Genomic DNA, 24,278 nt, shown 5'->3' with positions numbered 1-24,278 from the left:
GTATTGATGGGAAATTTGCCTTCTTGAAATTAGATGTATATAAGGCATTTGATACATTTGATCAGGGGTGTCCAAAGTTTTTCACAGGAGGGCCACATCATCTCTCTGACACTATGTCTGGGGCCGGGGGGGGGGAAGAATTAATTTACATTTAAAATTTGAATACATTTGCATAAGTTTACATAAATGAATATATTAAGGTTGAACTTATATGAATGAATGAAGGTCTTGCAATAGCTCAAGGCCTATAAACCAGCCTTTCCTTTGCTGCTGCTACTGCATCACAGACGTGAAACAACAAGCAGTGGAGGGAGCCCTCATCCCACAGCTCATGTGAGAGGTCAAACAATCGCCCTCACATGAGAGGAGTTGCATCAGGCCAGTGTGGGCTCCAACAAATCTCTGGAGGGCCAGAGGCTCATTGGAGACTGGGGGCTCCATCAGGGCCGCATTGAGAGGCCTCGAGGGCCGCAAATGGTCCCAGGGCCAGGGTTTGGGCACCCCTGCGTTAGATATTGGGTATTTATTTCAAGTATTAAGTAAAGTTGGTTTTGAAGATTTTTTCTTGAATTCTTTAAAAGAAATCTATAAGGAAGGCAAAGCCATGATTAAAGTTAATGATGGTCATACTAAGGAAATACAAATTCAGAGAGGAGCAAGTCAGCGATGCTCTTTATCTCCAATGTTGTTTGTTTTAGCGATGGAGCCCTTAGCTGATAGAATCAGGAGCAGTACTAGAATACAAGGATATAGGGTAGGGAAGGAGGAAATTAAATTAAATTTATATGCAGATGATATACTTTTGGTTCTTGGGAATCCTCTGGAAGTGTTGAGAGAATTAATGATAGTTTTAGAGGATTTTAAATCATACTCTGGGTTAGGGGTAAATATTGTGAAATCAGAAATAATGTTTAGGAAGATATGGAACAGGTATGGAACAGGAACAGGTATGAAATTAGGAGTTAAGAGAATTAAATATTTAGGAATAATAACAACAAAGAACTCCAAAAACTTGGTTGAGGCAAATTATAAAACAACATAGAGGAAGGTACAAAAAAAATTAAATCAATGGAATAATAGATATTTAAATATTTTAGGGAAGATAAGGGCAATTAAAATGTTTATTTTATCTAAGATGCTATATCTATTTCAGGTGCTTCCAGAGTGTATTCCCAGGAACCAATTAGTTATACGGGATCAAGAAATAAAAAATTGGGTGTTTAGGAAGAAGAAAGAATTTTAAGGAAGGTTATACATTCACCACAGGAAGATTTAGATTGCAGAATGCTACATTTGGAAAGTTACTATGAAGCTTTCCAAATGAAGATGTTGATGGAAATAGATGCGAAAAATTTGGATAAATGAGTGAGATGGGAAGATACAATAAATAGAGGAGGAGGTAATTTTGGAATATTTACACAGAAAGTGAAAAAGGAAATTACAATAGACCAAAATCAGTCAGCATTAAAAGTTTGGGGGAAAATGCAACCCAACTGGATGCCAAAATTCTCTAAATGGACCCCATTTGAATTTTTAAGTGAGGAATTTAAAAATGTTGAAAAAATTTTTTGGGAGAAGTTAAAGGAAAAGGGTTATTTTAGAGTGAAGGATTTATACAATCCTCAGGGGATATTGACTCCTATACAAGAATTATTGGAAAAAGTGGTTGGAAAATACTGGTTAAGGATTTTGGCTTTATATAATATTTTAAAACAAAGATATTGCCAAGTTTTAAATGGAGAGGATACTCAATTTGAAAAAATATATAGTCTTAAAAAGGATAATAAAAAGTGTATGGCATAAAAGCTATACAATGTAATGAATGAAGGCAAAGACTATATGATTAGGTTAAAACAAATTAAATGGGAAAGAGAGGTGAGGATGTCAGTACAGGAGATAGATAGGTTAATGAAAGGAATATTGGAGATTACAATGGAAAAATTTAGAGAATTGAAATTAATATTAAAATGGTATAGGATACCTGCCCAACTGGCTTATATGATCAAGGGAAGAAATTCAAATACCCTCAAAGGAGGGTAAAGGGTTATTATGCCCATCTTTGGTGAGAATGTTCTAAGGTAATTGATTTTTGGCAAATGATATTTGAAAAGGTGGAGGAATTATGTGACCTTAAGTTGGAGCTCTCCGGGAAAATGTTATTTATGGGAAATAATAAAGAAAAAAAATCAGGATTTATTTAAAGCTATGATTCTAGCTATCCATGCAGTTATAAGCATATGGGTGGAAAGATGCATCAAAATGGACTGTGGAAAAATGGAATTGGTATCTGTATGAATGAATACAATCACACATAGTACCAATGTTAAAACAGGATAAGACATGGGATGATAAGAAAACTGAGATAAAAAAGAAATGGTTGAGATGTATAAGATGGGTAAGGGAAGGGGGGGCAAAACTGTTATAATGGATAAAATCCAAAAGGTATTCTTATGGCTGCAGATATAAATAATGTTAATGGTCGCTCTTCAAGGGGTGGAGGGGAAAAAAGGGAAAAAGAGATTGTTGAAATTTCCCTTGTCACAGGGGCTACCTGTCCATCTGGGGAGGGCTGCAGATGGATCCCTCAGCCAGCTTGTCTCTCTCACCCCAGCTCAGGGTTTTAAGAAGCCTGCCAGCAGCTCCCCCTTGGTGCCCCCAGCCCCTGATCTCCTGTCCCCTTCTCCAAATGCCCACTTATGCCCTTGTCCTTCTGCTTTCCCAGCTTAGCTGTTCCTCCCTCCCAGCCTCCGTTTCTGCCAGTGATGGGGAGCTTGTTACAAGGATCTCCCCAGTAAGTTGGAAGGACTTGTCTTGTCACTGCCCTCCTTGGAGTCCGTTGGGCCAGATAAGGCCAGGGCTGGACAACTCACCAAACTAATGGCAGGGCCTCCCTGGAGAAGCTCCCCCTCAGGATTACGTCACTTCAGCAGGCTCCAGAATTAGAGGCTCTGGTCCTTCAAGAGGAGGCTCCTCTTCCACCCACCAGGAGTGGCCGGCCACAGTGTCTTGAGGCCCAGCCCACCTGTCCCAATTCAGAGCCAACTGGGACCTTGGACTGGGAGGCAAAGGCAGTGCAGGGCTTGCCCTGGTGCTGGCTGGATCTCAAGGGTCTGTGGAAACCAGGCCACCACTCTGGGCATGCCTCTTCTTTCCTTTGGGACTTAGCCCAATTCCTCCCTCCCCTTGGCTGGGCCCTTTCTCCGAATGTCACTGGTCTCTCCTTTCACACACTCTTGTCCCTGCCAGTTGTCCCTCCCTTCCCCACATCCCCTTCCCCTCTCCTGTCTCTCTCTCCACCCCCTCAACAGGTACCCCTGGTCCTTCCCCCACTTCTACATCCTACTGTTTCTCCCCTGGTCTTCCTCCTCCTGCTTCTCCGTCTCTCTTCTCCTGTCTCTGCCCTGCTGTTCCTCATTCCGTCTTTCTCTGATCTCCGAATCCCCCTCATTCCTTCCTCCCTCCCTTTGCCCAGCAAGGACAGCACTGCCAGGTGCCATCACCCCATTGTTTGCCACTGCCTCTCCTCCATGGTGCTATAGTGTCAGTCAGTCAGTCATTCAGTCAGTCAGACCTTTATTGGCATAAAATACAGAGTCAGCCAGTCAGTCAGTCAATCGACCTTAATTATGGTCACAGACTAGCATAAAAAAAAATGAATACTGCCACTACATGATCAGTTACATGAACTATATAAAATTCAGATGGATTAAAACTATGATTTAAATCCTAAAATAGGATATCAAAGTTAGATAAAAACTTAAAGATAAAAAGCAAACTAACATGAGCTGCAGTCAATTCAGAGAGGCTAAAACACTTTATATCTCAATCCTGGAATAGAGTAAGAGGTAAAAATAAACATGAAAAAAGAATATCCCCCCACCATGTACTATCAGCCCCCTTTTAAGTAAGTTACTCCAATTTAAGGTGCTAGTCTGGAATTCTAGCTTGTCATGCGCTGCACCATCAGTTTCAGCTCCACGATCTTTGTCCAAGTACTTTGCAGTCGTCCTGTAAGATTCGGGGAGCAAGGCCAGCTGGGCAGAAAGGCCATCTTAGCCCATCTAACATGACAGTTATCCACGTTGTGGCCTCAACCTCAATCTAGCCAGTCTTAAAGACCTTCCTGCATTGGAAATGCCTTGAGGTACTCCCAGGACTCAAGAATTTGGATTGCAGGCGTTCTGGAATCAGTGGCCCTGATCCAGCACCATATAGTGGTTGTGCCAGAACCTTTGCTTGAAATAATTGAAGAGCTGCAGGGAAATAAGGGACCGCTTTAGTGCGCATAAATGGCCAAGGAGCTTCTCTAAGCATTTAGTGCCACATATTTGCCGTGTGCTCTTCTACAGCCACTTGCATGGAAAATAACACCAAGATAATAACACCAAGATACTAAAAGTGGGTCACTTGCTCGATCTTATGAACATCGACCTTCCATGAGTGGTTTTTGGGCCTCCTTGCAAAGGCCATGATCTTAGTTTTCTGATAACTGATCAAGAGCTGGTTCTCCTTGCAGAACAGCATCAGAGATTTCAAAACTGTTCCAAGGCTGACGGGAGTCCTTGAAAGGATAACAGCATCATGTGCATATCCTGGTGGCTCAAGGAGGGGCCGCTCACATGGTGCGCCACCCCATCTCTGACAACACTCTTTCCAAGCAGTACTAAGAGACCTTGTGTGGATTTTTTGATGTAAACAGAGGCTTGCGCTCTGATCGAAGCTCATTCAACACCCAAAGCATTGAGGAGATCTCTGTCCTGTGTGTAAAATCTTGATGTGCCTTAAAGCTTCTCCTGTGGAAGAATCTCTCACCACACTCTAAACACTTCAAAGCTTTCTCTCCAGTGTGAATGTGTTCAAGAGAAGAAAGGGATAGGTAGACCCCGAGGCTCTTTCTGCACTCAAGGAAGTTCTATGGTTTCTCTTCTGTGTGGATTCTCAGATGCCGAGTCAGATGTGAGCTCAAACTAAAGCTCTTTCCACATTCAAAGCATGTATATGGTTTCTCCCCTGTGTGGGTTCTTTGATGCACAGTCAGGTTTGAGCTCCAACAGAAGCTCTTTCCACATTCAAAGCATGTATATGGTTTCTCCCCTGTGTGGGTTCTTTGATGCACAGTCAGACTTGTGCTCACACTGAAGCTCTTTCCACATTCAAAGCATGTAAATGGTTTCTCTCCTGTGTGGGTTCTTTGATGCACAGTTAGGTGTGAGCTCAAACTGAAGCTCTTTCCACATTCAAAGCATGTATATGGTTTCTCGCCAGTGTGGGTTCTTTGATGCACAGTCAGACTTGTGCTCACACTGAAGCTCTTTCCACATTCAAAGCATGTATATGGTTTCTCACCTGTATGGATTCTTTGATGTTTAATGAGGTGTGCTTGCTGACTAAAATACTTTCCACACTCCAAGCACGTATATGGTTTCTCTCGTGTGTGGGACCTTTGATGTGTAGTGGCCTGTGCTTGCTTTCTAAAACACTTTCCACATGTTAAGCATTTATACGGTTTCTCCCCTGTGTGGGTTCTTAGATGTGAAGTCAGGCTTGAGCTCACATTGAAGCTCTTTCCACACTGCAAGCATTTATAGGGTTTCTCCCCTGTGTGGGTTCTTAGATGTGAAGTCAGGCTTGAGCTCACACTGAAGCTCTTTCCACATTCCAAGCATTTATAGGGTTTCTCTCCAGTGTGGGTTCTTTGATGCAAAGTAAGGATACCACTTCTAGAGAAACTCTTTCCACACTCCAAGCACGTATATGGCTTCTCCCCTGTGTGGGTTCTTTGATGCTTAGTGAGGTCTCCACTTGCCCTAAAGCTCTTTCTACACTCCAAGCATCTATATGGTTTCTCACCCGTGTGGATTCTTTGATGCTTGGTGAGGTCTGAACTCACTCTGAAACTCTTTCCACATTCAAAGCACGTATATGGCTTCTCCCCTGTGTGGGTTCTTTGATGGTTAGCGAGGGCTCCACTTGCACTAAAGCTCGTTCCACACTCCAAGCATTTATATGGTTTCTCACCTGTGTGGGTTCTTAGATGGTTAGTGAAGTGTGCTTGCTGACTAAAACAGTTCCCACATTCTAAGCATTTATATGGCTTCTCTCCAGTGTGAGTTCTTTGATGTATTGTAACGTGTGATTTATGGCTGAAGGTCTTTCCACACTGAGGGCATTTTTCCTTCCTCTTTTCAGTTTCTTTCTCTGTATTAACTGGGAGGATGTTCAAATTGCCACCCTGACATGCACCAGATTTATTTCTCCCTTTCTGTGTCTGGTTTCCCTCCTGCTTCCTTGATCTTTCTTGATGCGCAGTTCTCTCCCTTGTGTGGCTCCTTTCACGGAAAGGAAGATGTGTGCTTGTGCTGGTAGTTTCCTCATTCAAAGGACACATCTCACTTCTCCTTACTTTGGAATGTTCCTCTTCGATCGGGAGTTTACGGAGACAAACAACAAGTTTTCTCCTCCAGGCAGGGGTCTGCCTTCCCTCCTCCCTCCCTGATCCATCTTGCTTTCTAAAAGTCTCTTCCTCTACCTCAAGCATGGTAATGTCCGATGACATCCCACAAGGCTCCCTCAGATCTTCATTGACTTGTCCACCGGTTCCTGGATCGGAGAGAGAATCCTGATTAGCAGTGGACGTGTTGAGGAGGGGTGGCCATTTATATCAAAGAAGAGGTAGAATCTAGCAGAGTTGAGATGGAAGGCGGGTCTGCATAGAATTTCTGTGGGTTAAACTACCAGGCCCTAGTGGGGTAATAGTGGGGGCGTGTAACTGTCCTCCAGGCCAGAAACCAGAAGGGGACCTTGAAATGAGGAAACAGATCAGGGAGGTGTCAAGGAGGGACAGGGTTGTAATCACGGGGGACTTCAATTATCCTCATATCAACTGGGTCAATTTGTGCTCTGGTCATGAAAGAGAGATGGGATTCCTCGACATGCTAAATGACTGCCTTAGAGCAGCAAGTCATGGAGCCCACTGGAAGGAGGTGACTCTGGATTTCATACTGTGTGGAACTCAGGACTTGGCTTGAGATGTCAATGTTGGTGAGCCATTGGGGAACAGTGACCATGCTTGACCGTTTCAACATGCATGTCGGGGGAAGAGTACCAAGCAAATCTGACACAAAAACTCCGATGGGCGGAGTTTCCTCAAATGAGGAGGCTGGTTAGAAGGAGGTTGAAAGCAAAGGTAAAAAGAGTCCAATCCCTCCAGAGTGCATGGAGGCTGCTTAAAACCGCAGTAATAGAGACCCAGGAGAACTGTGTACAGCAAAGGAAGAAGGGCTCCACTAAGTCCAGGAGGTGTCCGCATGGACAAGGAGCAAAGTTAGAGTGCCGTAAAGGGCAAGGAAGCCCTTCCATCTTGCCCTAATGAGGAGAATAAAAAGGAACATAAACTGTGGCAAAAGAAATGTAAGAAGGTGATATGGGAGGCCAAGTGAGACTATGAGGAACACAATAACAGGCCAGCAACATTAAGGGGAATAATGAAAGCTTATTCAAATATGTTAGAAGCAGGAAACCTGCCAGAGAAGCAGTTGGCCCTCTGGATGGTGAGGGAGGGAAAGGGGAGATAAAAGGAGAGTTAGAGATGGCAAAGAAATTAAATGAGTTCTTTGCATCTGTCTGCACGGCAGAAGACCTCGGGCAGATACTGCTGCCCGAACGGCCCCCCCCCAAACAAGGAATTAACAGTCCAATCCTATCCACACTTTCCTGGTAGTAAGCCTCACCAACTCTAATGAGACTTACTTCTGAGTAGACACGTATGTCTTTGTTGGGAGGTGTGAGGGTAAACAGAATGCCAGATGCAGAGGAGTGCCAGCAAGATGCAAGTATCTTGTGTGCTCCCTGAGAAATCTGGTGGGCTGCTGTGAGATGCAGGAAGCCGGACTAGATGGGCCCTGGGCCTGATCCTTAATGTAATAGGGAAGTGGCATCTCTAAAGTATCTAGGGATGCGTACTCAGAAGTAAACACCACTGGATGCCGTGGCACTGACTGACCCCCTTGAAAGGATGCACAGGATCACACTCTGCTCAGAGACCGACTCTCAATGAGCTGTTGTGCAGAAGGAGCACAATCGTGGCTCTTTGGCCTGTTGCAACCTGACCTGGGATGGAGGCATCTTGGCTAGTCCTGGTGGACGTTGTTTCTGTGGAGACGTCCCAAGAGGACGACCCTGGACTCTCGCAGGCCTATCAGCACCTTTTACGTCGTCATGTGAATGCTAAAACATGGCTATTTTGTGCTGTGGGATCTCTCATGAGCAGTTTCATTCTTAAATGGCATGTAGATGCAGCTGAGCTCAACTGCACTGGAAGGACAGGAGCCGATTTTCACAGGCCGTGTCTCGCATTATCTCGCATTCTGCTGCCTTTGGGACAGTGAAGCCTTGTCCCCAACCAAGCAAATGAGCCGAGGAAGAACAGGGGAAAAAATAAGTCAAGGCCAAATCTATCTGGGCATTTCAGAACCAGCTATTCCAGTGCACTCTCTCCCAAAGCCCAGCTCTTGATGTTCCTGCACACGGGGGAGTGTAGCAAAAATGGCAGGGCAGAGTGATTTGTTCTGATGTACTGTCGAACCCCAGTAGCCACTATGGGTCTACTCTGATCTGGATCAACACAATTGCTGGCACAGATCCAAGTAGATCCATGTAGAGCTTTCAGGAGCAGGAGAAAGGATCTGCTGGCAGCCTCTCTCACAATCCCCATCTCCTCCTGTGCTTAAACCACCCTCTTCACCACTCTCCTGCTGCCCGGTTTCTCCCCTGCGCTGCCTTTGCTCCAACCTCCCCCTGCCCCAGAATGCCTCCTGCCGCTTGGAGGGGAATGGCTTCTGGTGGTCCTCCCCATTGGAGCCTCTGTCCTTCTGGCCGCCGCAACATGCATTATTATTCTTTCTCTTCCTATCTAGTCCCATTTTTCCTCTTAGTCCTCCAACCTGTCTAATTTTCCAGCACCGGTGCAATTGCAATGCAACCCCAAGGTACAAGGCAGACCCCCACCAGCCTTGCGCCATGGGGCAAAGGTTAATGATGGCTCCGCCCTGCGGGACGTTGCCGCCCCCCCCCCACTCACGGAGCCTTCCTTGACCATTGATTGTTTCCTGAGGCTTCCCTGAGGCTTTAAACTTCTTCCGGTAAAACAGAAGCACAGTTTTCGACCCCGTCGAGAGCCTCCGAGGGGTGTCCACAGGGCACTAACGATAAGAACATAAGAACAGCCCCACTGGATCAGGCTGCCCTCCCTACTCATGGAGCCTTCCTTGACCATTGGTTGCTTCCTGAGGCTTTAAACCTCTTCCGGTAAAACAGAAGCACAGTTTTCGACCCTGTGGAGAGCCTCTGAGAGGTGTCAGAGGGCCCTAAGGGTGCATGAGCCTCTGTGCCTGGGGCCTTTGATCCATCATCCATAATGGGAGATCCAACAGTGCAAAGGTGTTGTCCAGGAGCGCCCACAAGCGGGTAGGAAAGCAAGGAGTCCCGTGTTGGGGCAGCATCCAACCAGGTTTGGCACTTGTCCCCTGGGGCAAGCAGCAGAGAAAGGGGCAAGCAGTAGAGAAAGGGGGCAGCATTGGGGCGGCAGCCAGGGTAAGCACAGGAGAAGAGGGGAAGGAGAAAAGCCCAGTCAGGGGGCAGGGAAGCGGGTGCCTCTCCTGCAGCAGATCGGGAGCCGGGCAGAGTGGCAGCTGAGGCAGAGTGGGCAGAGTGGCAGCTGAGGCAGAGGCCACCTGTGCCCACTGTGACAGGGCCCACTGTGGAATGGGGAGCTATATCTCCAAGGCCCAAGAACTTGGCCCGGGGCAGAGCCAGAAAGGGAAGAGCCTGGCCGCCTGGCTGCTGGGCTCAGAAGGAGCCTGGCTGCCGAGACAGCGGTCGCTCTTCCCCAGGCTCCCTCCAGGGGGTGAGAGGCAGAGGCAGGAGCAGCGACCTCTGGGGCATCACCTCTCACCCTGTAACCTCATGGGGGCCAGAAGAGCCCCAGAAAGATGGCGAGGGTCCTGATCCCGCACTCAGGAACACAGTTGAGCCAATGGTGGGGCCAAAGGCAGCCAGCCCAATTCACCCCAAAAGATCCAAAACAGGGGCCCTACGACTCCCAGAATGGTCAACTCAGGAGGGGCAGATCCTGGGAGGACAAGGGAAGGGGAGCCTGCAGCATAAGAACATAACAGCCCCACTGGATCAGGCCATAGGCCCATCTAGTTCAGCTTCTAGTATCTCACAGCAGCCAACCAAATGCCCCAGGGATCACACCTGATAGCCCCAAGACCCCAGCACCATAGCCCCTTCTCCGACAAGCCACCCTAAGTGAGACAGCCCTCTACGGCCCCAGGTCTTCCTTTCAGCCATGGGACCCAATCAATATATTGGGGCAATCCCTGTCCTGCGACGTTGAAGAGATGGAGTTCTTATTAAAGGACCGGTGTCTTCTGATCCTGTGCTGTAACCGGACCAGATAAATGTAAAGAACATCACCTAAATAAACCGCTGGTTTCGACCTTTACCGAAGCCTCCACGACTCTTCCAAACCCTCTCTCCTCTCACTGTCAACCCGCCAAGAATGCCCACCCTGCAGAGACCTCCCAAGGACATCACATGAGATAAGGGAAAAGATGTTCTACCTCATCCTGCTATTTTTGGCATTGATTCTCATACCTGAGAGTAAGTCCCACTGAACAAATTAGGACTTACTTCTGAGTAGACCAGGTTAGGATTGTGCCCCCAGACACACACCTTGGAAGACGTGGCTGTTTTGATGCAGGCTGGGTAAGGCGATTCATCTCCGCAGGGCAGACATTTGGGGCTGGATCTTCCCTGCTCAGTCACTCCTCCTGCTCACCTTCCTCAATTCCTTCTTCTGAGAGCACCAACCTTCCAACAAAATCTCTGGGTCTTTCAGCTCAGGCAGGGGTGCTGGAAAGATCCTTTCCAGCTGCAAAGTCCAAAGGATTTTCCTATGATTTTTCTTGCCTCGGCCTCTGTTGAAACCAGCAAAGATCCTGACAGTTAAACAAACAAAACACAATTTTAAGTAGATAAATTGAAGAGGTAACATGAAGTAAACATACACCAGAGTCAAAAAGTACCCGACCCCTCCGTTTTAGGTCTAAAATCCTTTTCTCCAGTGTCTCTACCTCATCCTGCTATTTTTGGCATTGATTTCAGAGATGAAGGCCCCTTCTGGCCCTCTCTGTTTCAGCCTTTCCGCTGCCCATATCAAAAACCCCTCACCATAGAAACAAAGCACCCAAGAGCAGACCAAGAGTTTAGCATGCAATTGGCAAGGGGGGAAAGATTATTATTTTTTTTAACATTATCACAATACATTGCATCTTCAATAAATCCAAATCAACAATTTTCATTTGCCCCCTCCCCTTCCCCTCCACTGGCTGGGGGGGGATTTATTGCAGTGTGCCTTCTTGGCCCCCTCCCCTTCCCCTCCACTGGCGGGGCTGTGATCCTGGGCCTCCCTCCCCACCTGGGGGTTCTTTCCTCCCCTCTCAGCTCAAACCTTTGCAAAGTTGCAGATGATTTCAGGCTACTCAGGGAGGTCACTCTCTGCAGGACACACACTTGGAGCTCTTCCCTTGTTCTCCCCACTGCCTCCTTCTGGGGCTCAGCTCCTTAATGGACTCTCTGCTCCCTGCATCAATCCCAGATGCTGGAAGGATTCCCATCAGCTCCAAATCCATGTTTCGCTCTTTCTTTCTCCCTGGTGGACCTCTGGAAAGGGAAGAGGTCCAGGCTTTGGATGAGAGGGCTCCTCAATGCCATTTGGAAGTCCGAAACCCCACAGTCTGGGATGGAGGGGCCTGAAGGACTGCCTTCTTCCAGATCAGCTGGCTCTCCCTCCAAGGTCAGCAAACCTTTAGAGGCTAGAGCAGCACCCCTTGTCTATGCTTGTCTATGGGGGCAAAAACCACCCTTTTCTTCTTGGCGTCCCCTCCTAGCCCTTTCCTCCCAGTTGCAGTTGAGCCACAGATTTGGGCATCCCATTTTAGGAGGTGGGGCTGTCTCGGAGGCCCTCCTTTCTTTTCCTGCCTGCCTGCCTGTGCGAACCAGGCAAAGGAGGCTCATCACCCAAGAATTGGGAGAAAGAACATTCAAGGAGGAAAACGCAGGCCCCTTGGGGAGCATTTGGGAGAAGGAAGCTGGGACTGGCCCCACCCCTGCAGTCCCAGCTGTTGAAGGTCTCCAGGGCGGCCCTGCCCTGACGCTGCTCCACTCCTGGGGCGGGAGGGGTCCCAAAGGGGAGCTCTGCCTGCCCCTCCTGGACTCGCCCCCTGCAGGCTGTGGGACGAGGCTGCAAGTGGGGCTGGCTGGGGGGAGATGCCCCTTCACCCCCACGGGGGTCCTCTCCCAGTTCCGCCTCTCAGGACAGGCGCAGCTCTTTGGGGCGCAGTTCCAGAGCAGGGTCCTGAGCAGCCTGTTCCCCCTTCCGGGTGGGTCTCGACGGGGAGGGTCCTCAGTGCCCCCACGAGTTCCTGTGTCCTTGGCCCCCCTTTCCCTGCTGACCGGCCGCCTCGCCCCTTCGCTTCTGCCTTTCCCACGATTCTCGCAGCCCCCCCAGCAGAGCCCAAGTGGAGGGGGGGACAGTGGCAGCCCCTCCCCGCCCAGTGCCAAGACCGGCCCCGGAGCCTGGCCTGGCCTGGCCTGGCCTTCCCACCACCTGCCCCCCCTTCCTTCTTACCCCTGCACACCGCGGCTCCTCCTGGTCCCCCGCCTGGCTGGCTGTAAACTCCCTGCAGGCGCCACGTGCGGGAGGCGGAAGGGGGCGGAGGAGGAAGGGGCTGCCCCACTCCGCCCCCAGTGGCTCGCTTAACCCTCGCAGTGCCGCGCAGCAGAGAGAGCGAGAGCAGGACAAGCAGGACCCGCGTCCCTCAGCGCTCCTGGCCCGGACTGGCTCCGAGGGGGCTTCCTGAAGGACTTGGTGCTTCGCCCCCTCAGCTACGCCACTGTGCAGCAGTGCTCCCCCTCCCCGCTCCCTGCCCCTCGAGCCTGACCCCCTGCTCCCGGGCTTCCCCCATTCCCCCCCCAACGCAGATCTGGGACTCCTCCTGGACCCCCCCACGGCGCCGCCCAGCAGGAGGCGGAGGAGGAAGGGGGCAGAGGGGAGCTGCTCCAGCCCGACCTTGCCCTGGCATGGCGGTGTGGTTGGTCCGCTCATTTAGTCTCTGTGGGATCTGAAAAGCTGAATCCCTGCCTGCCATCTCTTGATTCCCAGTTCAGGTCCTCCGTGGGTCTGCTTCCTCCTGGCACAAAGCGAGGAGACCTGGAGCTTGGCCTCTGGCGTGTCCAGCAAGCCTGGAACTGAAGGGCTGTGAAGAGGAGCGCCTGCATTCCCTGCTGCAGGAAGAGAGACCCGGACCAAGCTCCTCTGTGATGGTTCTTGAGCAGTGGGGCAGAAGGAGTGGGGCTAAGGGCTGGGGCTGCAGCAGAGCGAGGCAAGAGCAGGGCTCCTCCTAGTTATACTCTCCCCAGCCATTTCCTCTCTGGCAGGGTGGAGATTCTGGCCTTTCACTTCCTCATCAGTTTGCAAAGAGGGATCCATCCTTGATTAGCCCCCCCCCCAAATAGCCAGGCAGCTCCCAGATCCTGTTTTCCCCTTTTTATTACCTCCCAGGCCCTTCTTCCCTCTCCTGGTCCACAGGGCATAAACCCAATCACCGATCCCAGTTAATTGCTCTCTCAACCTAAGAAGCCCACAGACCATACAACAGGTCACTTTGCCCTTCAGAGCCTTGGCTTCCCAGCCAGAGTCCCACCTGGGCTGCAACAGGGTGCCAGGCCCAATTACTGGGCATCAGGGAAGCAGAAGGCCAAGTCACTGGAAGGCCATTTACCACCAGGTTCCCCCTTCCGTGGTTCCAATAATCCACCCAGCTGAAGCTGTAATAGGCAGGATTTATTAAAGGAGAGAAATAACATCAGACAGGCACTTCACTTAGGCATAGATGTAGGCATTCAAAGAGAGCATGCAATACACACCCAAATTAAAAGAATAAAAACTAACCCCTGACACTAATAGTATCACTCAACAAAGTCTCACATCAATAAATCCCAGTCCATCAGCTGGCCCTGCCGCAGTGAGGGTCTGTCCAGCTTGGAACACAGTGGTCAAAGCTCAGGCCCCACAGGCAAGACAAGAAGTAAGACAAGGAAAGTACCTAACAGGTGACTCTTATAATTGACTTGAGCTCAGTAGCAGGAAGTAAGTCCTATTTTGTTCAGTGGGACTTACTCTCAGGAAAGTGTGGTTAGGATTGCAGCCTCAGTGTCTCCCCTTTCCAGAGGTGCAGAGATAACTGGGCTTCCACCTAAGAATGAAGTATTAGTTCTGGGCAACAGGACGTGACCTGGAATGGTTACAACTCCTCTCTTAGGGACTGGGATTTGGGGAAGAATAGCAGCAGCAGGAATGACACAGTAGGAGCCATTAGATATTTGATTTTCTCTGTAAACCGCTTTGTGAACTTTTTGTTGAAAAGCGGTATATAAATACTGTTGTTGTTGTTGTTGTTGTTGTTGTAGGAAAGGCAACCCTTAGTGGTCCTAGAAAGAGGCATGTTTTGCAAGGAGATTGAGGCTGCAAGTGAGATCCACGCTTACCTGGGAGTAAACCACACTGATTATAATGGGACTTGCTTCTGAGTAGACATGCATAAGGGCCCAATCCTATCCAATTTTCAACTGCAGGTACAGCCATGCCAATGGGGCATGCACTGCATCCTGTCGTGGGAAGGCAATCACCAAGGCCTCCTCAAGGTGTGGGAATCAATGCCAAAAAAAGCAGAATGAGGTAGAAAAATATTTCCCTTACCTCCTGAGATGTCCATGGGAGGTCTCTGCAGGGTGGGCATTCATGGCATGTTGACAGTGAGAGAGGGTTTGGAAGAGTAGTGGAGGCTTTGGTAAAGGTCGATACCAGTGGTTTATTGGGTGATGCTCTTTATGTCCTATTACAGCACAGGACCAGGAGACATCAGTCCTTTAACAGGAACTCCGCTTGTTCAGTGTCAGAGGACAGGGATTGCCCCACTAAATTGATTGGGTCCCATGGCTGAAAGGAAGTCCTGGTGCCCCAGAGGGCTGTCTCACCTGGGAAGGGTGGCTCACCTGGGAAGGGGCTAGGGTGCTGCAGGCTCCCCTTCCCTTGTTCTGCCATAATCTACTCCTCCTGTTGTCTGTTTGGGGAGTCGTAGGGCCCCTGTGTTGGGTCCATCGGGGTGAATTGGCCAGGCTGCCTTTGGCCCCCACCTTGGGCCTAGTCTGTATTCCTGAGTGAGGGGTCGTTCCCCCCAGGATCGGGAACCTTGACCCATTTCCAGGGCTTTCCTGACCCCCGTGAGTTCAGGAAGGTGAGAGGTGATGCCCCAGAGGTCACTGCTCCTACCTCTGCCTCTCACACCCTGGAGGGATCCTGGGGAAGAGTGACTGCTGTCTTGGCAGCCAGTCTCCTTATGTGTCCAGCAGCCAGGTGGCCAGGCTCTTCCCTTTCTGGCTGTGACCGCGGCCAAGATCTTGGGCCTAGGAGATATAGCTGCTCATTCAGTGGTGGGCCCTGTCGCAAGCAGGCAGCCTCTGCCTCGGCCGCCACTCAGCCCAGCAGCCAAATTGACATGTTGGCTTTTGCCCTGTGGACCAGGAGAGGGAAGGTGGGCCTGGGCCTGGCTTGGTCCGGGTCTCTCTTCCTGCAGCAGGGAATGCAGGCGCTCCTCTTCACAGCCCTTCAGTTCCAGGCTTGCTAGACACACCAGAGGCCAAGCTCCAGGTCTCCTCGCATTGTGCCAGGAGGACACAGACCCATGGAGGACCTGAACTGGTCCCAAGGGATGGCAGGCAGGGACTCGGCTTCGCGGATCCCACAGAGACTAAAAGAGGGAACCAGGTACACCACCGGGACAGGGCCGTGGGGGGGGGGGTCCAGGAGGCATCCCGGTTCTGCGGTGGGGGGAGGGAAAGGGGGAAGCCAGGGAGCAGGGGGTCAGGCTCGAGGGGCAGCAACCGGGGAGCACTGCTGCACAGTGGTGTAGCTGAGGGGGGAAGCACCACGTCTGGCAGGGAGCCCCCTCGGAGCCAGTCTGGGCCAGGAGCGCTATAGGGCACGGGGTCTGCTTGTGCTGCACTTGCTCTCTCTGCTGCGCGGCACTGCGAGGGTTAAGCTGAGTAACTGGGGGGCGGAGTGGGGCAGCCCCTTCCTCCTCAACCATCTTCCTCCTTCCACAAGTGGAGAGTCACAAAGCTGAGGGGCCACCAGAGAGAAGGCCCTGCCCCTTGCTGCCATCCACCTGCCCCAGCCCTGGAAGCAGGGCCCCATTTGCTGACCTTGCAGGGAGAGCCAGCTGATCTGGAAGAAGGCAGTCCTTCAGGCTCCTCCATCCCAGACTGTGTGGGGTTTCAGAGTTCCAAATGGCATTCAGGAGCCCTCTCATCCAAAGCCTGGACCTCTTTCCAGAGGTCCACCAGGGAGAAAGAAAGAGCGAAACATGGATGTGGAGCTGATGGGAATCCTTCCAGCATCTGGGATTGGTCCAGGGAGCAGAGAGGTCATTAAGGAGCTGAGCCCCAGAAGGAGGCAGTGGGGAGGACAAGGGAAGAGCTCCAAGTGTATGTCCTGCAGAGAGTGACCTCCCTGAGTAGCCTGAAAACATCTGCAGCCTTGCAAAGCTTTGAGCTGAGAGGGGTGGGAAAGAAGCCCCCAGGTGGGGAGGGAGGCCCAGGATCACAGCCCAGCCAGTGGAGGGGAAGGGGAGGGGCCGAGAAGGCACACTGCAAAAATCCCCCCTCCCCCACTGCCAATTGCATGCTGAACTCTTGGTCTGCTCTTGGGTGCCTTTGTTTCTATGGTGAGGGGTTTTTGTTATGGGCAGTAGAACTGAGAAGGCCAGAAGGGGCCTTCATTTCTGAAATCAATGCCAAAAATAGCAGAATGAGGGAGAGGTACTTTTTTACTCAGGTGTGTGTTTACTTCATATACTATCTTCAGTTTCTATATTTAAAATTGTGTTTTATTTGTTCAACTGTTGGCCTCTTTGTTGGTTTCAACAGAGGCCAAGGCAAGAAAAATCATAAGAAAATCCGCTGGACTTTGCAGCTGAAAAGGATCTTTCCATCACCCCTGCCTGTCGAAAGACCCAGAGATTTTGTTGGAAGGTTGATGCTCTCAGAAGAAGGAATTGAGGAAGGTGAGTAGGGGGAGCCCCTCAGTGACTGAGCAGGGAAGACCCAGCCCCAGTGTCTGCTCTGCAGAGAGGAGCCACCTTACCCAGCCTGCATGTAAACAGCCACGTCTTCCAAGGCGTGTGTCTCAGTGTCTCCCCTTTCCAGAGGTGCAGAGATAACTGGGCTTCCACCTTAGGCTTAAGTATTAGTGCCGGGCAACAGGACGTCACCTGGAATGGATGCAGCTCCTCTCTTAGGGACTGGGCTTTGGGGAAGAATAGCGGCAGCAGGAATGACACAGCAGGAAAGGAGACCATTAGTGGGCCTAGAAATGCCCAGGTAGGTTCTGGTTATAGATTTGGCCTGGACCTCTTTTCTCCCCTGTTCTTCCTTGGCTCATTTGCTTGGTGGGGGACAAGGCTTCACTGTCCCAAAGGCAGCAGAATGCGAGATAATGCGAGACGCGGCCTGTGGAAATCAGCTCCTGTCCTTCCAGTGCAGTTGAGCTCAGTAGGATCTACATGCCATTTAAGAATGAAACTGCGCATGGGAGACCCCACAGCACAAAATAGCCATGTTTTAGCATTCATGTGATGACATTAAAGGTGCTGATAGGCCTGCGAGAGTCTTGGGAGGCCCTCCTCTTGGGACTTCTCCACAGAAACAACGTCCAGTACCTCCATCCCAAGACTAGGTCAGGTTGCAACAGGCCAAGCAGCCATAATTGTGATTCTTCTGCACAACAGCTCATTGAGAGTCGATCTCTGAGCAGAGTGTGATCCTGTGCATCCTTTCAAGGGGGCCAGTCAGTGCCACGGCATCCAGTGGTGTTTACTTCTGAGTACACATCTCTAGACGCTTTAGAGATGCCACTTCCCTATTACACTAGGAACATAAAGAGAGCCTCGCTGGATCAGGCCCAGGGCCCATCTAGTCCGGCTTCCTGCATCTCACAGCAGCCCACCAGATTTCTCAGGGAGCACACAAGATACTTGCACCTTGCTGGCACTCCCCTGCATCTGACATTCTGTTTACCCTCACACCTCCCAACAAAGATAACAGACTGCACTAGGGTTTAACTTGTCCAACTTTAAACACATTGACCAATTTTTAACCCACAGAACTTTCTGAACATACCTTCCCTCCCTCGCCGGTCCAGAGTAGACAGCAAAACTGCCATCCACAGCCAATTCAGCTGACAGAAATAAATTCCTACCCGACCTTCATAACTAATCTCAGACTGTACCTACCCATCATAACTTGTAACCTGTGATGGGGTTTTCCTCCACAAATCTGTCCAGTCCCCTTTTAAATGCATCTAGGCCAGATGCCATCAGCATGTTCTGTGGCAAGAAGTTCCACAGACTAATAATATGTTGGGTAAATAAATATTTTCTTATGTTTGTTCTTGGGCTTCTGAAATGTATCTATGAAGTGTAGATAAAGCATAGTTAATAACAGAACGATCCCCCTGGGGGCTGGGGGTTAAGAATAGGCCCTCAGTTTGGCTGTACTTGTCGTAAGAGGCGACTAAACAGCCACCGGGTAGATGGGACTCGTCAGCCTGGGAAGGCAGCTCATCTGAGAGAAGGAAAACTCTGATCCCAAACCTCCACTGCCTTGTGGCTACATCCAGTTATGGAAAAGGCTTCAGCAGTCAACCTCGAGGCAAAATCAGGAGCCGGAGTCCCTGAGGCAGTTCATGGCTGAACACAGTCACGTTCTGGCAACTCCTGCGACGCCGCTGGAACCAACCGTATTGGCCTCTGCCTTTCCATTGGACCATTTCAGCGACGTGGAGAGGGGGGATTTGCTGCATGGGTAACAGCCTATTCTCCATACCTACTTTACCCAGGCTTCGCGCACTGGAGAGGACACTCTGTTCCAGAACCACCATTCAGAGCGTGACACCATAGTCTTCTGAGACTGAAGGATGCCAGCAAGATATGTTTGTTCTAACTCTCCCAACACTTTAGTGGATGTCCCTGGTTCTGGTGTTGGGTGAGAGGGAAAAGAGCGTCTCTCTATCCAAGCTATCCATCCTGTGCATAATTCTGTATGTCTCAAATGTCCCCCCTCCCTTGCATCCGGCATTCTGTTTACCCTCACATCTCTCATGCATCACATGCATGTCTACTCATACGTATGTCTCATTAGAGTCAGTGGGGCTTACAACCAGGGAAGTGTAGACAGCATTGTGCTGCTAATTCCTTAGTCAGGAGGGGCTGTTCAGGCAGCAGTATCTGCCCGAGGTCCTCTGCCATGAAGACAGATGCAAAGAATTCATTCAATTTCTCTGCCATCTCTAAGTCTCCTTTTATCTCCCCTTTCCCTCACTCACCATCCAGAGGGCCAACCCCTTCTCTGGCGGGTTTCCTGCTTCTAACATCTTTGAAGAAACTTTTATTATATCCCTTAATGCTGCTGGGCGTGTGTTCCTCATAGTCTCTCTTAGCCTCCTTATCATCTTCTTACATTTCTTTTGCCACAGTTTATGTTCCTTTTTATTCTACTCATTAGGGCAAGACTTCCATTTACATAAGGGCTTCCTTCCCCTTTACGACCTCTCTAAGTTGGCTGGCTAGCCATGTGGGCACCTCCTTGACTGAGTGGAGCCCTTCTTCCTTTGTGGTATACACTGCTCCTGGGACCCTATTTCTGATGTTTTAAGCAGCCTCCATGCACTCTGGAAAGATTGGACCCTCTTTACCTTCCCTTTCAACTTTTTCCTAATCAGCCTCTTCATTTGAGGGAAATCTGCTCATCAGAATTCAAGGGTTTTTGTGTCAGATTTGCTTGGCACTCTTCCCCCAACATGCATATTGAAACAGATCGCAGCATGGTCACTGTTCACCAATGGCTCAGCAACATTTACATCTCTAACCAGGCCCTGAGTACTGCACAATATTAAATCCAGAGTCACCTGTCCTCTGGTGGGCTCCATGACCAGCTGCTCTAAGGCACAGTCATTTAGCATGTTAAGAAATTTGGTCTCTCTTTCATGACCAGAACATGAATTCACCTGGTGGATATGAGGAAATTTGAAGTCCCCCATGATTACAACCCTGTCCGTCCTTGATAGCTCCCTGATCTGTTTCCTCATTTCAAGGTCCCCTTCTTGTTTCTGGTCCTGAGGACAATTACACCCTCCCACTATTATCCCACTTGGGCTTGCTAGTTTAACCCAAGCAATTCTATGGTGGAGGCAGACCCGCCTTCCAGCTCAACTCTGCTAGATTCTACCCCTTCTTTGACATAAATGGCCACCCCTCCTCAACACGTCCACTGCTAATCAGGATTCTCTCTCCGATCCAGGAACCGGTGGACAAGTCAATGAGGATCTGAGGGAGCCTTGTGGGATGTAATCGGACATTACCATGCTTGAGGTAGAGGAAGAGACTTTTAGAAATCAAGATGGATCAGGGAGGGAGGAGGGAACACAGACCCCTGCCTGGAGGACTAAACGTATGTGTCTCCAAGAACTCCCAATCAAAGAGGAACATTCCAAAGTAAGGAGAAGTGAGATGTGTCCTTTGCATGAGGAAACTACCAGCACAAGCACACATCATACGTTCCATGAAAGGAGCCACACAAGGGAGAGAACTGCGAATCAGGAAAGATCAAGGAAGCAGGAGGGAAACCAGACACAGAAAGGGAGAAATAAATCTGGTGCTTGTCAGGGTGGCAGTTTGAACATCCTCCGAGTCAATCCACGGAAAAAAACTGAAAAGAGGAAGGAAAAATGCCCTCAGTGTGGAAAGCTCTTCAACAGTAAAACAAACCTTACAGTACATCAAAGAACCCACACTGGAGAGAAACCATATAGATGTTTGGAGTGTGAAAAGAGCTTCAGTGCAAGTGGATACCTCACTAAGCATCAAATAATCCATACAGGGAAGAAGCCATATACATGCTTGGAGTGTGGAAAGAGTTTTAGTTGTCAAGCAAACCTCACTAAACATCAAAGAATCCACACAGGTGAGAAACCATATAAATGCTTGGAGTGTGGAAAGTGTTTTAGACAGCAAGGAAGCCTCACTAACCATCAAAGAACCTACACAGGTGAGAAACCATATCAATGCTTGGAGTGTGGAAAGAGCTTCAGTCAAAGGTCACACCTGGCTGTGCATCAAAGAACCCACACAAGTGAGAAACCATATAAATGTTTGGAGTGTGAAAAGAGCTTTAGTGCAAGTGGAGACCTTACTAAGTATCGAAGAACCCACACAGGTGAGAAGCCATATACATGCTTGGAGTGTGGAAAGTATTTTCGGTATCAAGCAAGCCTCACTAACCATCAAAGAATCCACACAGCTGAGAAACCATATACATGCTTGGAGTGTGGAAAGTGTTTTAGTTATCAAGCAAGCCTCACTACCCATCAAAGAACCCACACAGGTGAGAAACCATATCAATGCTTGGAGTGTGGAAAGAGCTTCAGTCAAAGCTCACACCTGGCTGTGCATCAAAGAACCCACACAGCTGAGAAACCATATAGATGCTTGGAGTGTGGAAAGTGTTTTAGTTATCAAGCAAGCCTCACTTATCATCAAAGAATCCACACAGGTGAGAAACCATATCAATGCTTGGAGTGTGGAATGAGCTTCAGTGTAAGCTCAAGCCTGACTGTGCATCAAAGAACCCACACAGGGGAGATGCCATATAAATGTTTGGAGTGTGGAAAGAGCTTTAGTGCAAGTGGAGTCCTAACTAAACATCAAACAACCCATACAGGTGAGAAGCCATATACATGCTTGGAGTGTGGAAAGTGTTTTAATCAGCAAGCAAGCCTGACTAAACATCAAAGAATCCACTCAGGTGAGAAACCGTTTCAATGCTTGGAGTGTAGAAAGATCTTCAGTGTGAACTCAAGCCTGACTTCGCAGCAAAGAACCCACAAAGGGGAGAAGCCATATAAATGCTTGGAGTGTAGAAAGAGTTTCTGCTGGAACTCAAATCTGACTTCGCACCTAAAATCCACACAGGGAGAAACTGCTTGGAAATAGTACTGCCGGAGGTGGGGTGGCGCACATGTAAGTGGTTCCTGAGGAGATAAATGCCTCTGCAATACCCCAGGCAATCAGGAATTTATGCAGCAAAGTTTAATAATAATAATAATAATAACAACAGGTATTTATATACCGCCTTTCTTGGTCTTTATTCAAGACTTTATTCAAGGCGGTTTACATAGGCAGGCTTATTTAAATCCCTTATTAAATAGGGATTTTTACAATTAACAACAACAGTATTTATATAACGATATCTAACAATTATATAATATAATTTATATAATTATATAAGAATATAATATATTCTTTCTTTCAAGAACCACTACATTCAGGTGTTTCATTCCGATCTGGCTTCACATTCTGGCCTCCATCCTCCCACGCTCAGAGCAGATGGAATAGCTCGGCTTCAGCTTGTCAGCTGCTTCAAGGTCGCACGGTGCCGGTGGCCTCGAACTGGCGCCCTTGTGGATGTTATCTTCAGGCAGACGGAGGCTCTACCCTCTAGAGGTTTAGCTGCCTCTGAGATCCCATTGCAATGTACTGCGCCCATGCAGGAGCTGCTGAAACCTTCCTGGGGGAGAAGTAAGGGATTAATTGCTGGCCCTGAGGTTCCCACCCCCCACTTGGGGTTGCATATGAATGATCTTATTGGCTTGCTCTATTGTACCTCACACTGGCTTTTTACTTGTTTTGTTCTACTTGTCTTTTGCTTATTATAATATGGATACTTTAAATTAAATTCATGTATATGTGTTGCTGGAGGCTTTTGATGCTACATTAACCACGGGGGGAATAATCTTGTGCTTGAGAAATTATCTCTGAGTATTTTCTTGATGCTTACTAGTAATACATTAAATTCTGAAAGGGTCAGGGGAGAGATTTAATCCCTTAGGTGGAATAGGTGCTTTGATGCTGCTAATTCTTGCCTTATTTCCAGTGGTCACCTCACCCTCTTTCAATAGTCAAAAGTGGAGATAACTGCACTAAATTGGGAGGTCAGAGCATGCTGAATTTCATAGTGATATGTGCAGAACTTGGGCTCAGTTGGCTGCTGGAACTTGGCCTGGTAGGATCGTAGCCTGTGCTTTTCATGAGCCAAAAGATAGTTTGTCTGAGTTTGTTTGAGCCCATTGGCTGACTTGCTGAGTACCTTGTAAAAAGCTCTTAAGAGTTGGGAGGGGCTGAGGCAGGAGATTTTAGTGTGCTGTGCAAAAGAAGGCGGCGGTACCATTGGAGCAGAGGTAGAGGGTTGCCGTGTGCAGAGCCACTGAGGCTATAAAAGGGGCTGCAGCAGCACAGAGAGCTCAGAGACCACCAGGGAAGAGAACATAAGAACAGCCCCACTGGATCAGGCCATAGGCCCTTCTAGTCCAGCTTCCTGTATCTCACAGCGGCTCACCAAATGCCCCAGGGAGCACACCAGATAACCTCATTCTGGTGCCCTCCCTTGCATCTGGCATTCTGACATAACCCATTTCTAAAATCAGGAGGTTGCGCATACACATCATGGCTTGTACCCCATAATGGATTTTTCCTCCAGAAACTTGTCCAATCCCCTTTTAAAGGCATCCAGGCTAGACGCCATCACCACATCCTGTGGCAAGGAGTTCCACAGACCAACCACACGCTGAGTAAAGAAATATTTTTTTTTGTCTGTTCTAACTCTCCCAGCACTAAATTTTAGTGGATGTCCCCTGGTTCTGGTATTATGTGAGAGTGTAAAGAGCATCTCCCTATCCACTCTGTCCATCCCCTGCATAATTTTGTATGTCTCAATCATGTTCCCCCTCAAGCGTCTCTTTTCTAGGCTGAAGAGGCCCAAACGCCATAGCCTTTCCTCATAAGGAAGGTGCCCCAGCCCTGTAATCATCTTAGTTGCTCTCTTTTGCACCTTTTCCATTTCCACTGTCTTTTTTGAGATGCGGCGACCAGAACTGGACACAATACTCCAGGTGTGGCCTTACCATAGATTTGTACAACGGCATTATAATATTAGCCGTTTTGTTCTCAATACCCTTCCTAATGATCCCAAGCATAGAATTGGCCTTCTTCACTGCTGCCGCACATTGGGTCGACACTTTCATCGACCTGTCCACCACCACC

At 49.0% G+C, this 24,278-nt stretch overlaps 1 protein-coding gene and 1 pseudogene across 3 annotated transcripts; one reads left to right on the top strand and one right to left on the bottom strand.

The window, feature by feature from the left end:
* The window catches only part of LOC136640317 (zinc finger protein 721-like), a 165,958-nt pseudogene extending 142,986 nt beyond the window's left edge, over positions 1–22,972 (top strand).
* LOC136640423 (zinc finger protein 135-like) lies at positions 3,577–12,726 on the bottom strand. 3 transcript variants are annotated; one of them, XM_066615552.1, is made up of 3 exons: positions 12,695–12,726; positions 10,738–11,003; positions 3,577–6,600 (listed from the first exon to the last, which is right to left on the bottom strand). In XM_066615552.1, the coding sequence occupies exon 3, from the start codon at positions 6,554–6,556 to the stop codon at positions 4,913–4,915; it is 1,644 nt and encodes a 547-aa protein (XP_066471649.1). In that variant the 5' UTR covers positions 6,557–6,600; positions 10,738–11,003; positions 12,695–12,726; the 3' UTR covers positions 3,577–4,912. The 3 variants fall into 3 exon arrangements, with proteins under 3 accessions (XP_066471649.1, XP_066471648.1, XP_066471647.1); XM_066615551.1 differs by lacking the exon at positions 12,695–12,726 and adding an exon at positions 11,516–12,578 and having other exon boundaries at positions 10,696–11,003; XM_066615550.1 differs by lacking the exon at positions 12,695–12,726 and adding an exon at positions 11,516–12,578.
* Positions 22,973–24,278: the final 1,306 nt, after the last annotated feature.

Source organism: Tiliqua scincoides, chromosome 2 (genome assembly GCF_035046505.1).
Source record: "Tiliqua scincoides isolate rTilSci1 chromosome 2, rTilSci1.hap2, whole genome shotgun sequence".
NCBI classification, from domain to species: domain Eukaryota; kingdom Metazoa; phylum Chordata; class Lepidosauria; order Squamata; family Scincidae; genus Tiliqua; species Tiliqua scincoides.
This window is presented reverse-complemented; position numbering and strand designations above follow the sequence as displayed.

Coding starts and splice junctions, on each gene's coding strand:
- LOC136640423 (XM_066615552.1), bottom strand. CDS start 6,556: ATGTCATCGGACATTACCATGCTTGAGGTAGAGGAAGAGACTTTTAGA.